Raw genomic sequence first — 13,909 nt, 5'->3', positions numbered from 1 at the left:
GCACAGACTACAAGCAGCTGTGCTATGGTCGGGCCCAAGGCACTGGATACACCAGGCGTGGGTATCGGTACCTGAGATGGTCCGGTTGCACAGAGTACATTTCAAGCCGCTGGGTGTCTTTGATGACATGGAAAGAAAAATGGCTTCGATGAAATCAAAAAACGCAATTGTGCCTTTGAAAAGAAAAAAGGGCACAAAAGAAAGGGAAGAACCGGACTAAGCGGCCTACAGCCAACCGTGTCGAAAAGAAAGAAAACTTAAAAGGTGGACTAAAACTAAGAAACTATGGGAAGATTTTATTTTTTTTAAAAAAAGCGAAAATAAAAAGAAAAATGGAAAACAGATGAATAAGTCGTCAGACTCTCTTCCTGGGCCAAAACGAGGAGAACACGAAAGATCTTGTCACCTCGTCGTGGACAAAAAAAAGAACTGAAGGGACACACACGCACAATGGGTGAGAAGTTCTCCGCGCATGCGCAATGTGCGCACCAGAAGACTCTGGCAAAACTTTTTATAATTTTGCTTGAAAACATTGCTGTTTCCTGGGCCGACCCGGATGCCGACCTACATGTGAGAACAAGCAGCCTGCTTGTCCTCGGAGAAAGAACAAAATAACGAAGCATATTCATAAGGTAAAATTATGTATCATACCTGATAATTTTCTTTCCATTAATCATAGCTGATCAATCCATAGACTGGTGGGTTGTGTCCATCTACCAGCAGGTGGAGATAGAGAGCAATCCTTTTGCCTCCCTATATGTGGTCATGTGCTGCCGGAAACTCCTCAGTATGTCGATATCCAAGCTCCATCCGCAGGACTCAGCACTTAGAGAATTACACCCACAAAGGGACACTCTGCCCAGCTCACCACCGCCGAAACGGGGGAGGGGAATTAACCCAGCTCATCCCCACACAAGTGGGGGAGGGGAATCTGTCCAGCTCATCCCCGCGGAGCGGGGGAGGGACACCACCCCGCTGATGCGGGGGGATCTGGCTTATCCTGCAACCGCAACCGCGGGAGGAGCTGACTGACCCTAACACCGCCGAAGCGGGAGGGGTACAAAGCTGCCCTACAGCCGCACGAAGCGAGAGGGAGCGCCGGCAGAATTTATGTCTCAATCCAGCCCCGTAAAACGGAGGGGAGAGGAATGCAGCAGCTCACTGTAACACAAACTCGTCTCAACTCTTGAAGAATCCAATTGAAAAAACTTGAACACGAAGTCCTCCTGAACAGGAACTGAAGACTAAACTTGAACCTGAAATGCAACCAGAATATAAACAGTACAGATATCTGGGAGGGGCTATGGATTGATCAGCTATGATTAATGGAAAGAAAATTATCAGGTATGATACATAATTTTACCTTCCATATCATCATGCTGATCAATCCATAGACTGGTGGGATGTACCGAAGCAGTACTCACCCAGGGCGGGACATTGAAATCGCTGACCGCAACACTGAAGCTCCAAACCGGGCCTCCGCCCGAGCAGCCACAGTCAAGCGGTAATGCCTGGAGAAGGTATGGGCCGATGCCCAAGTTGCCGCCTTGCATATCTCTTCCAAGGAGACGGACCCGGCCTCTGCCATCGAGGACGCCTGAGCTCTAGTGGAGTGAGCCTTCAGCTGAATAGGCGGCACCATCCCCGCGGCCATATAAGCCGCTGCAATGGCTTCCTTGACCCATCTTGCCACTGTAGGCTTAGCAGTCTGCAGACCCTTACGAGGACCTGCAAACAGGACAAACAGATGATCCGACTTCCGGAAATCACTGGTCACTTCCAAGTATCTGATGATGACTCGTCTCACATCCAGATATTTGAGAGCAGAGTATTCCTCTGGGTAGTCCTCCCTACGAAAGGAAGGGAGACAGAGCTGCTTATTCACATGGAAGCGAGAAACAATCTTGGGCAGGAAGGAAGGCACTGTGCGAATAGTCACTCCTGCCTCAGTGAACTGCAGAAAAGGCTCTCGACATGAGAGTGCCTGGAGCTCGGAAACTCTTCTGGCTGAAGTGATAGCCACCAAAAAGACTGCTTTCAACGTCAGGTCTTTCAGAGATGCTCTCGACAAGGGTTCAAAAGGCGGCTTCTGCAAGGCTCTTAGCACCAGGTTGAGATTCCACGCAGGTACCACTGAGTGCACAGGAGGGCACAGGTGATTAACTCCCTTGAGAAAACGCACCACATCTGGCTGCGAAGCCAGGGAAGCACCCTTCAGGCGGCCCCTGAAGCAAGCCAGAGTCGCTACCTGGACTTTAAGGGAACTGAGCGACAGGCCTTTCTCCAGACCTTCTTGCAGGAACGCCAACACTGAAGAAATTGGAGCAGTGAAGGGAGAAAGTGAGCCTGCTTCACACCACGCTGCAAAGGTACGCCAAACCCTGGTGTAAGCAGTAGAAGTAGAGCGCTTCCTCGCTCTCAGCATAGTGGCGATGACCTTGTCTGAGAAGCCCTTCTTCCTCAGACGCTGCCGCTCAATAGCCAGGCCGTAAGACCAAAGGGGGAGGGATCCTCCATCACCACGGGACCCTGATGCAACAGGCCCTGCTCCACTGGCAGTCGCAGAGGGTCATCCACTGAGAGCCTGATCAAGTCCGCATACCAGGGACGTCTGGGCCAATCCGGACCCACCAGGATTATCCGGCCCGGATGCTTTGCTACCCGGTCTAGCACCCTGCCCAACATGGGCCAGGGCGGGAACACATAGAGAAGCTCCTGTGTCGGCCACTGTTGGAGAAGAGCATCTACTCCCAGGGATCGAGGGTCCCATCCTCTGCTGAAAATGCGCGGCACTTGGCAATTGGCCGATGACGCCATCAGATCTAGGCTCGGCTGTCCCCAGCGCTTCGTGATGTCCAAGAACGCCTGAGCCGATAACTGCCACTCTCCGGGATCCAAGGTATGGCGACTGAGAAAGTCCGCCTTGACATTCATGACTCCCGCAATGTGGGCCGCTGACAGCTGCTCCAGGCTCGCTTCCGCCCACTGGCATAGATCCATGGCCTCCTTGGCTAGAGGGGCGCTCTTGGTACCTCCCTGGCGGTTGACATAGGCCACAGCCGTGGCATTGCCCGACAGGACCCGTACTGGCTTCAACACCAGTATCGGAACTGCAATAGCGCCAACCGAATGGCTCTGAGTTCCAGGAGGTTGATAGACCACTTTGCCTCTGCAGGAGACCAGAGCCCCTGCGCTGTCCTTCCCAAACAGTGGGCTCCCCAGCCCGTCAAAGAGGCGTCCGTCGTGACGACAATCCACTCCGGGGTCACAAGAGGCATCCCTGCAGACAACTTGTCTGTCTTCAGCCACCAGCTCAGCGCCTTGCGCACTGCTGGGTCCAAGGGAAGGCGCACAGCATAATCCTCCGACACCGGAGTCCAGCGCTGCAGCAGAGAGTGTTGTAGTGGTCTCATATGAGCCCTGGCCCAGGGCACTACTTCCATCGTGGCCGTCATAGAGCCCAACAGCTGCACATAGTCCCAAGCCCGAAGCGGAGAGGCTACTAGGAACTGGTCCACCTGAGCCTGAAGTTTGACAATCCGATTGTCCGGCAGGAACACTCTGCCCACTTGGGTGTCGAATCGGACTCCCAGATACTCCAGGGACTGAGTCGGGCGCAGCTGGCTTTTCTCCCAGTTGATGATCCACCCCAGGGAGCTCAAAAGAGCAATCACCCGGTCCACAGCTTTGCCGCACTCTGCATAAGAGGGGGCTCGGATCAACCAGTCGTCCAGATAAGGATGGACTTGTACTCCTTCCTTTCGCAGGAAGGCCGCGATGACCACCATTACTTTGGAGAAGGTCCGCGGAGCAGTAGCCAACCCGAACGGGAGGGCTCTGAACTGGAAGTGTCGGCCCAGGACTGCAAAACGCAGAAAGCGTTGATGAGGAGGCCAGATGGGAATATGCAAGTACGCTTCCTTGATGTCCAAGGATGCCAGGAACTCCCCTGCCTTAACAGCCGCTATAACAGAGCGGAAAGTCTCCATGCGAAAGTGCCGAACTTTCAAGGCCCGATTGACCCCTTTGAGGTCAAGGATAGGCCGGACAGAACCTCCTTTCTTTGGTACCACAAAGTAAATGGAGTAAAGTCCCTTGCCAAGCTGATTTTGTGGCACCGGAACGACCGCACCCAGGCGGATCAGATTGTCCAAAGTCTGCTGCACTGCCACAGCTTTGACCGGAGACTTGCAGGGAGAGAGCACAAACCCGTCTCTTAAGGGTCGGCAGAACTCTAGCTTGTAGCCGTCTCTGATGACTTCCAGCACCCAAGCGTCTGAAGTTACCCTGGTCCACTCACCCAGAAACGAGGACAGGCGTCCTCCAATCTGCACTGGGCCATGGACCAGGACCCCGTCATTGGGTACGAGACCCTGGGGGAGGACCGGAGGGCGCACCTGCGGGACGGCGGTCTCTGCGAAAGGAATGCTGCTTGGGGGAGAAGTTCCTCTTGAAGGAAGAGGGGGCAGAGGAGCCCGACTTGCCCGGGCGGTACCGACGGGCTTTGAAACCGTCCTCTGGAGTTACCGGGGCGAGCACTGGCCCGAGCCCTGACTTCTGGTAACCTCTTGCCCTTAGACGTGCCGAGATCTGTCACAATTTTATCCAGCTCGACCCCAAAGAGCAGCTTGCCTTTAAAAGGCAACTTAGCCAGGCGGGACTTAGAGGCGTGGTCAGCAGATCAATGCTTCAGCCAAAGCCACCGCCGCACAGAGACTGTCTGAGCCATACCTTTAGCTGAGGCTCTCAAGACATCATACAGTAAGTCTGCCAAATAAGCCAAGCCTGATTCCAGGGCCAGCCAATCAGCCCTCAAGGAAGGATCCGAGGGGGAAGCCTGCTGCACAATCGTTAGGCACGCCCTGGCCACATAGGAGCCGCAAACTGAGGCCTGCAAACTTAAGGCAGCCGCCTCGAAGGACGACCTTAAGGCCGCCTCCAATCTTCTGTCTTGGGCGTCCTTTAGGGCCGTGCCACCTTCCTCTGGCAACGCCGTTTTCTTAGTCACCGCAGTGATTAAAGAATCCACGGTAGGGCAAAGAAAGGCCTCCCGTTCACTTTCAGGCAAAGGATAGAGGCGGGACATAGCCCTAACCACTTTGAGGCTCACTTCCGGGACATCCCATTGAGCCGAAATTAAGGTGTGCATGGCATCATGCACGTGGAAGGTTCTAGGCGGGCGCTTCGTCCCCAGCATAATGGCGGAGCCAACAGGGGCTGAGGGAGAGACGTCCTCTGGAGAGGAAATCTTCAAAATGCTCATGGCCTGCACTAACAGGTTGGGCAAATCCTCTGAGCGAAAGATCCGCGCTGCAGAGGGGTCATCCGCTCCATCCGAGCGGGAATCCGTCTCCTCCAAGGAATCCCCAAAGGACCGTTGGGAGAACTCAGATACGCTGCCCTCATCTACATCAGAGGAGACAGAGTCCTCTAAGGCCTGGGAATCCACCCGAGGGCGTTTACTTCCGGGGGCCTCAACCCCTTTATCGGAGAAGGGAGCAGGGGCAGCGTTTTGCATAAGGAAGGCCTGATGCAGCAGCAAAATAAACTCGGGGGAGAAACCCCCCAGACTGTGCACTTCAGCAGCCTGGACCACAGCCCTAGACGCACCCTCAACCTGCACTCGAAAGAGCGGGGGAGAAACATGCTGCGCATCCAAGATGGCGTCCGGCGCGACACTCCGCGAATGAGCCGCGCGGGAAGAACGGCGCTTAACTTTAGCCGCTTTTTTGCCGTCGCCCAAATCAAGGGCGGCCATGGCATTAACGTCTCCCAGCTCAAGGGCGGCCCAAGAAGAAGCCGTCCAAGCAGAGTGGCCGGCCACGATGGCGGAGGCGAGCAGCGGGGGATGGGCGTTTATGGCGGGAAAAACCGCCGCACCGGAGGAAGAACCGGGACACTGACCGGACTCCAAACTGACACCCAACAAGGGCGAATCAGACTTTAAGACATCCGCATCCCCGCTAGAAGCGCACACGCGGTCCGGGGAGCGATTCTTTGCGCCCTCGCCCTCCGACGCCATAGGCCACGTGGAGATCGATCGGGGAACCCCCTGCCCGCTATAAAAAGGTAAAAATTACCTGCTTCTCGCTCCGAGCTGTAACGAACTGGTGTCCCAGTGAGTAGCTGCAATAAACGTTTAAATAAACGTTGAAATAAACGCCCTTAAGGACGTCCAAAATTTTTTTTTTTTTTTTTTTTTTTAAACGGAGCCAGCGGGAGGGGGGGAGAAAAGGAGGGACCTGGCACCACCAGGTTTGCACTTGCTCAAGAAGAGCCCTCAACCCCAGGTACTCAACAAAACCTAAAAATTAGGCTTGGAGACCTAGCCAGAGCTGCTGCTGTGTGTGACCACCACCTGCTGAGATAGAGAACATACTGAGGAGTTTCCGGCAGCACATGACCACATATAGGGAGGCAAAAGGATTGCTCTCTATCTCCACCTGCTGGTAGATGGACACAACCCACCAGTCTATGGATTGATCAGCATGATGATATGGAAGTATGGATTAATGAGACAAAGCCAACATGGATTTAGTGAAGGGAAATCTTGCCTCACCAACCTATTACATTTCTTTGAAGGGGTGAACAAACAAGTGGATAAAGTTGAGCCAGTCGATATTGTGTATCTAGATTTTTAAAAGGCATCTGACAAAGTACTTCATGAAAGACTCCAGAGGAAATTGGAGAGTCATGGGATAGAAGACAGTGTTCTATTGTGGATTAAAAACTGGTTAAAAGATAGAAAATAGAGAGTAGGATTAAATGGTCAGTATTCTCAATGGAGAAGGTTAGATAGTGGGGTTCCCCAGGGGTCTGTGCTGGGACCTTGCTTTTTAACATATTTATAAATGATCTAGAGATGGGAGTAACTAGTGAGGTAATTACATTTCAAGAAGACAGAAAGTTATTCAAAGTTGTTAAACTGCAAGAGAATTGTGAAAAATTACAAGAGGACCTTAGGAGACTGGGCATCTAAATGGCAGATAACGTTTCATGTGAGCAAGTGCAAAGTGATGTACGTGGGAAAGAGGAACCCAAACTATTGCTATGTAATGCAAGATTTCTACATTAGGAGTCACCTACCAGGAAAGGGAATCTAGATGTCATCGTTGATGATACGCTGAAACCCTTTGCTCAGTGTGTGGCAGCTAAGAAAGCAAATAGAATGTTAGATATTATTAGGAAAGGAATGGAAAACAAAAATGAGGACGTTATGCCTTTGTATCGCTCCATGATGTGACCGCACGTCGAATATGGTGTGCAGGTCTGGTCACCGCATCTCAAAAAAAGATATGGTGGAATTAGAAAAGGTACAGAGACGGGCAACAAAAATGATAAAGGGGATGGGATGAATTCCCTATAAGGAAAGGCTACAATGGCTAGGGCTCTTCAGCTTGGAGAAAAGACAACTGAGGGGAGATATAATATAGGTCTATAAAATGATGAGTGGAATGGAACAGGTAGACATGAATTGATAGTTTACTCTTTCCAAAAATACTAGGACTAGGGGGCACGCAATGAAGCTACAAAGTAGTAAATTTAAAACGAATCTGAAAAAAATATTTCACTCGTGTAATTGAACTCTGGAATTCATTGCCAGAGAATTTAGTTAAAGCAGTTAGCTTAGCGGGGTTCCTAAAAGAAATGTCTATAAGACATTATAAGCAGCATAAAATATATTGTACTGCTTTGGGATCTTGTCAGGAACTTGTGACCTGGATTGGTCACTTTGGGAAACAGGACGCTGGGCTTAATTGACCTTTGGTTGTCCCAGTATGGCAATACTTATGTACTTATGTTGCTGCCTAGAGCCTCTCCTGCCTTGCCCCAGCAATCTGGAAGTGCTGCGGGTTCATACTTCTCCAGTCACTTCCAGGTTGTGGGTAAGTATGCAGCCCTGCTTCCCTCACATGCCAGCACTGGCAGCAGCCTCTTCCAACAGTAGCAGCAGAGCTGACCTGGCAGCTGGTCCATGCAGTTCAGGTGAGCAAAGCTGGATGGTTGCGGGTGGATAAGAGAGCTGCCGTTTAACATGCGTTAACATTTTAAAATATTTATTGTGTTAATCACATTATTAATGCGTTAAATGTACAGTCCTAGATTTTAAACCACCACTTCACGTCAATTTCACACTAATTTTTAGTGCACTTCCCTGCACTGAAAGTTAGCACCATTTACAGGTCATTGGCATGTTAAGTGGGTTAAAATTAGCTCTTTCCTTTATTTACTCTTTAGTGCAGATTTTTGTGCACTAAAATCTTTACACTGAAAGTAATTTTAGTACACAAAAAACACTAAACTGAAAGTTTAAAGCCTTACTTGCGCAACTTTCTACATTAGGCCCTTAGATCAGCATTTCCTAATCAGTGTGCCATTGTATACTGGTGTGCTTTCAGATCTGATCAGGAATAGCAAAAGTATCATTGCTGTTTTATGCTCATATCCGGAATAGCAACTGGATTCTTCCCTAAGCACCTTCTAGCAACAAGAGACAGCAGCAGTGGGTCCTTAAACCTGCAGTAGTTCCTTTCTAAGAATTTAATTAGTCAGATGTGCTTCTTTTTCCTAGCTACAATATGACATCTAGAGTGTGAGAATTAGCAGGCAACATGTATGGACAGCTGGGCCTCACTTAATGCTGTACAAAGCCCCTCCACCTCTCACCCTCCTGAGCTGCCTCCTCTGAGTCCTTTCAATCTCAGTCTTTCCCCAGGCTGAGAAAGAAGAGAAGCATGCACACTAAAAACTGGATGTGACTCTTGCTGAGTTTTGGAAGCAACAGCAATGGAGGAAACGTAGCACATGTATGCATTAGCCAAGGTAACTAACTGAACCAGCTGATCTCCCTTCTAAACTGCAATGGGTTATCTGCCTCTTTGTTCCATCTCTCCATTTTCCAAACTGAAAAAACAAAAACCATGCAACTGTCATGGCTTTAAGTGCTTCCCTAGCTCTTATTTTTGATCATATATTCTTCTGGTTTGCAATGCCTTCTCCTCGGAAGCTGGTATGCCAAACACTTTAGCTAATGTAGAAGTACTTAGACTTTCAAAAGTTGGGAAGTATTGTTGGGAAGTATTGGGAAGTAAAGTTGGGAAGGAGGTGACAGCCAAGAAAGTACAGAAACTCCTGTCTTGGATGAGATATGTAAGTGCTAATAAAGAAACATCTTTGCACAAGTAATCAACAGTGGCAGTCAGGGGCAAGAATGGGAGGTAATGGACAAGAAAGAGAACCAGAATTTTCCTGACTTTGCTTTTAAGACATAAAGAGGCATATTTTCAAAGCACTTTGGGAGGCTAAGTTCCATAGGTTTCTATGGAACTTTGGGAGGCTAAGTGCTTTGAAAATGAGCCCCAAAGTATACTTCAATTTTTAAATTTACTTACCACTGAAACTGTTCTAGCAAATGATCTCTTTAATATGTGTACTGGCTCACAGACTTGCTGTTTTCCTTTTGCAGAACTACCATCGCTTGTTGGAAGCCTAGAAACATAAATAAAGAGCTCAAGAAATGTCTAAAACCTAGAGCTTTTTCTATCTGAGTTTGAGTGAAATGTTTAATGCTTGCTAAAATGGAAGAATACAATTTGTTGAACACAGTCAAAAATTGAACAATGCTATTTGTATATTCAGTTCCATTTAATAAGAACAGCTGCTTATTTTGAAATTTGTACACTTTTCTAATCCAGTTAAGTATTACTTGGGAAAAACTAAACATCATTAACAAGGTCACTAATTGAAACATCAGTACTGTTGAACACTCTTGGAGCACATTTGTTGGACTGGCAGCTCTGTTCGGCTTATAAGAATTCATATCATCATCCCCAACAACTTTTAAAGATGAAAATATTATATTTTGCATGTTAGTGGCTTCAGTACAGACCAAACAGCAGCAGCGATTCAAGGAAGGACAAAACACAGCAAATTTTATCCAAATGTCAACTTTAATGGAAACAAGACCCAACCTGGCCAAGTTTTGGAAAAACCTTCATCAGAGGTCACATAGGTTTCCACAATACATTTACAGATTCAAGGCATGTACTGCAATACCTGCAAAGAAAAAGCACTGGTCCAATTCTAAACACTGGTAACCACCAAGTGGCTTCAGTACTCCAAATCTGGGAGACTTATATGTAGTAGCATAAAGAACAGTCTCTTCTAAAAGACTTGCTGAAAATTGGCCTGTTCCATCTTTATCTACACTCTGTCACATTTCTCGCCTCCAAACAGGCAGCCTTCCTATAGACTGGAAATTTGTCACCACACATCCTCGTTTGAAGGATCCAAAATCTGGCCCTACGCTTGCCTCTATCATCCAATTTCCACCCCTCCATTTATCCCTAACATGGTTGAAAAATTAGTAACTACACAGCTTTCCTCCTATATCAAAAAGAATGATTCCACCCAAGGCAAACTGACTTTCCCACACTTTACTGCACCGAATGTTTCCTTCATGCCTTAATTAAGTCAGGATTAATCTAGATAAGAGCCAGAATGTTCCCATTCTACTTCAGAGACTATCTCTGCATCTCCAGTACAGGTTTATATACTGATCTGAATCCTACCTTACACGAAGATCACTTAGGGTCCACTAGCATGGCACTTTCTCTACTTCATATATACTATGTTAAAGTTAAAAATATTACCTGTATAATAACTGCGGTATCTGCCCTGCATTGACATCTGTACCATTATTGGACTTCTTCGAACTCTTAAACTGAAAGACAACACTGTAACGGAGGAGAAAGGTCCGAGTGAAAACTGCATGAATTAAATTTTATAAATTCAGCTATACTTTGCTTGTTACTTTCCACAATTAAGGACTCTATTATTAAGCATTTTTCCTTACAGACACAAAGGGAATAATTTTATATATTTTTCCTACATATAAAGGTGTTTTGTTTTGTTTTAATTATCCCACAGGGTGAGCGTGGGTTTCAATGTGACCTGTGTACATGCGTGCTCCAGGGAACAGTTTGGGCAGAGTTGTGAAATGTGTATGTTCTTTATAAAATACATGCAGTCACACAGACTGTTCATATGCACATTTATGCCAGCTCTTGAGCTGGTGTAAGTGTCCACAGCTTTAGCCATGATTTCTACTGGTTCACCCTTAATATTTTATAAATAATAAAGGTCCCTTTGTCTCTTTATAAATAGGGTAGAAATAGGCACCTTCCTGCCTTCTCATCCTAGGTAACCTGTTACAAATTACCCAAAAGGGATAATTTTATAACAGGATATCTATTTGAGAAATCCAAAAAGGCACCTAGGTTAATCAAGACCCCTAAAACTAGCCCCAATAGTGTACAAATTTGCACCTCCTCTAGAAAAAAATATTAAAGGTTTATAGATACTCTATGAATGTACTGCCTATTTTATAAAGTCTACATACACCACAAATTTGCCTTCATGTCATACAAACTACCTCCCCAGGAATAGCTGCGGACAGATTAAGTAAAAGTAGGTACATTCTTTCTATGCATGGAGTCATACAATTTTATAAAAGTCCTTTTTCCATGTGTAGGATGAGCCTTTTACGTGGAAAAAAAGCTTTATAAAATTACCTCCAATATAGGAAAAACTCTTTTAGTACATCTGGCCATAAATGTTTTATTTCATTAATAAAAGGGGCTAATTACCCATCATCTGTAGTAATAGAAGCCTGGCCATGAGATCCACAATCACTACTAGGTCCAGATACACGAGCCCAGGCAACATACCACCAGCCAGCCTGCAGCAACACAGGCTCATCAAACATCATGGCATATTTTTCTCTGGTAAGAGAAAAGAAAGAGAAAATTGCTGTGAAAAATAACACAACAGTATGATAGGTTTTCAAAAGCAAAGTTTAAACAAATTAAACACACATGGTAGCTCACTGCCCTGCTGAACAGGAACCATATTCCTATAAAGCATTTCTATTCTGCCTGGACATGAATTGTGATTTCTGAAATTTTTTTCCCCTTTTTAAAGGTTATGATACTCATCCTGGGAGTTCTAGTAATGTTATGGAACAGTTGCAGATGAAAAGGTTAACCCCCCCCCCCCCCCTTTTTACAAAGCTGCGCTAGCGGCTGCCAGTGCAGTAATGCCGACACAGCCCATTCATTTTGAATGGGCTATGACTGCATTACCTTGTGGTTTTGTAAAGGGGGGGGTGGTACGAGGCTTGAAGAGAAATTTTATAAAGCTGAAAGAATTTAATAAAGGGCTTGCTAAGTGAATCCTGTGCCTTCAAAAGAAATCAAATAGTGAAGACCACAGAAAATGCTTTAAAGCTAATTTATTATTTTTTTAATTTAATCATTTTTTTTTCCTAGTGTACATACTTGTAAATGCTGCATGTTGTTCAATAAGCAAGACTGCTTAAATCCTGTGAAAGAACTGATATACAGAGAACAGATTCTATCCCAGGGCAATATACTGATCTTCCCTAACACAGAAGGCCAAATATAATCAGTTTTAACACTAGAAGACACAGAATTTTGAAAATGTACTATTAAAAATTGATTCTAGGAGACCCCATTTTTTTTTTTTCAAAAGGAAAAAAGCCAATTTAAAAATGGAGTCTACAAATCTTGCTCACAGATGGGCAAAGACAAACTGAACATTAAAATATATTTACATTTTCTTACTGAGCATGATTAAATCTCCCTTATTCAGTTTCCCTCTTGGTACAAGAAAAAAAATCAATTTCCAACTCCTCCCTCCCCCCCACCACCCCAGGCCTGCGATGGAATGCTTTACCTGGCTGCACAGTCATATGCCAGGACATCAGTTTCCGCAAGAAGATCTCCATCCGTCTCATGATCTCCCCCATCTGGACCCAACTCAAACAACTAAAAGAAAAGATGGATATTAAAAAAGTCTGAGTGCTTTGCCCTTCCCCCCCCCCCCCCCCCCCCCCCCACCCCCAACAGCAGCTTTCAGGTAATATTTTTAAAATATTTCTTTTGAGTGGAGGAGTAGCCTAGTGGTTAGTGCAGTGGACTTTGATCCTGGGGAACTGAGTTCAATTCCCACTGCAGTTCCTTGTGACTCTGGGCAAGTCACTTAACCCTCCATTGCCCCTGGTACAAAATAAGTACCTGAATTGCTTTGAATGTAGTTGCAAAAACCTCAGAAAGGCGGTATATCAAGTCCCATTTCCCTTTTTGTTACCAAGGCAAGTTGCATGAAAGAAACCAACACATTTCCCAAATAATTCTGTTAAATGTCATTCCCAAGTACAAACATAAAACTAAATGTATTAAGAAAGCAAACTACTATGCAGAGTTAGGAACCCAGGTTCAGAAATAGCATTAACTTCACAATTACCTCAGGCTGTAAATACTAGGGGAAGTCAGGGGTTATTGTTCAGATAGCAATCACCAAAGCACCACTGTTGGCTCCTTCAGGTTGCTCAAGAGCTCAAACCTGGCAGGAAACTATGTCCTCTTTCCCTAGCCACAGATGAGAATTACAGTGCCTTAATGAAGTGACAGAGGATGAATAGGAAAAAAGAGTCTGACTTTAAAGATGGCGCTGAAAGGGTTTAACACTGAACCTGCTTAAAAAGCAAGGATAAAATCATTATAACCTTTGGTCCCTCATAATACCCACCATTTGATGCTAAGCAATGGTATCGTGTGTTATAAAAGACAAGGTGGATTTCAAAACAATTGGAATAGTAGGCAATGTGACTAAAAACTGAAGAAAGGGAAGCAGATGGAATAAAATCTCATATTCAGAAGCAAACAAATACCAGGAAATGGAAATGGAAAGTGATGACCACAAATGCTCGCAGTCCAGACAACAAAGTTCATGACCTTCAAGCCCTGATGTTGGAGGCAGACTTAGACGTTGTTGCAATCACAGCGACATGGCTCAATGGTTCCCATGAATGGGATGCAAACATACC

General features: G+C 46.3%; 1 protein-coding gene across 1 annotated transcript in view; it reads right to left on the bottom strand.

Annotated features, from left to right (window-relative positions):
* MYCBP2 (MYC binding protein 2) overlaps positions 1-13,909 on the bottom strand; it is a 937,772-nt gene that overhangs the window by 574,894 nt on the left and 348,969 nt on the right. Inside the window, 4 exon segments of the mRNA XM_030200587.1 lie at positions 9,393-9,489; positions 10,653-10,736; positions 11,649-11,783; positions 12,757-12,848. Of these exon segments, the coding sequence (XP_030056447.1) occupies positions 9,393-9,489; positions 10,653-10,736; positions 11,649-11,783; positions 12,757-12,848 (408 nt within the window).

Source organism: Microcaecilia unicolor, chromosome 4 (assembly GCF_901765095.1).
Source record: "Microcaecilia unicolor chromosome 4, aMicUni1.1, whole genome shotgun sequence".
Lineage (NCBI taxonomy): Eukaryota > Metazoa > Chordata > Amphibia > Gymnophiona > Siphonopidae > Microcaecilia > Microcaecilia unicolor.
The sequence above is the reverse complement of the archived record's forward strand: the minus strand, read 5'-3'. Positions and strand labels throughout refer to the sequence as shown.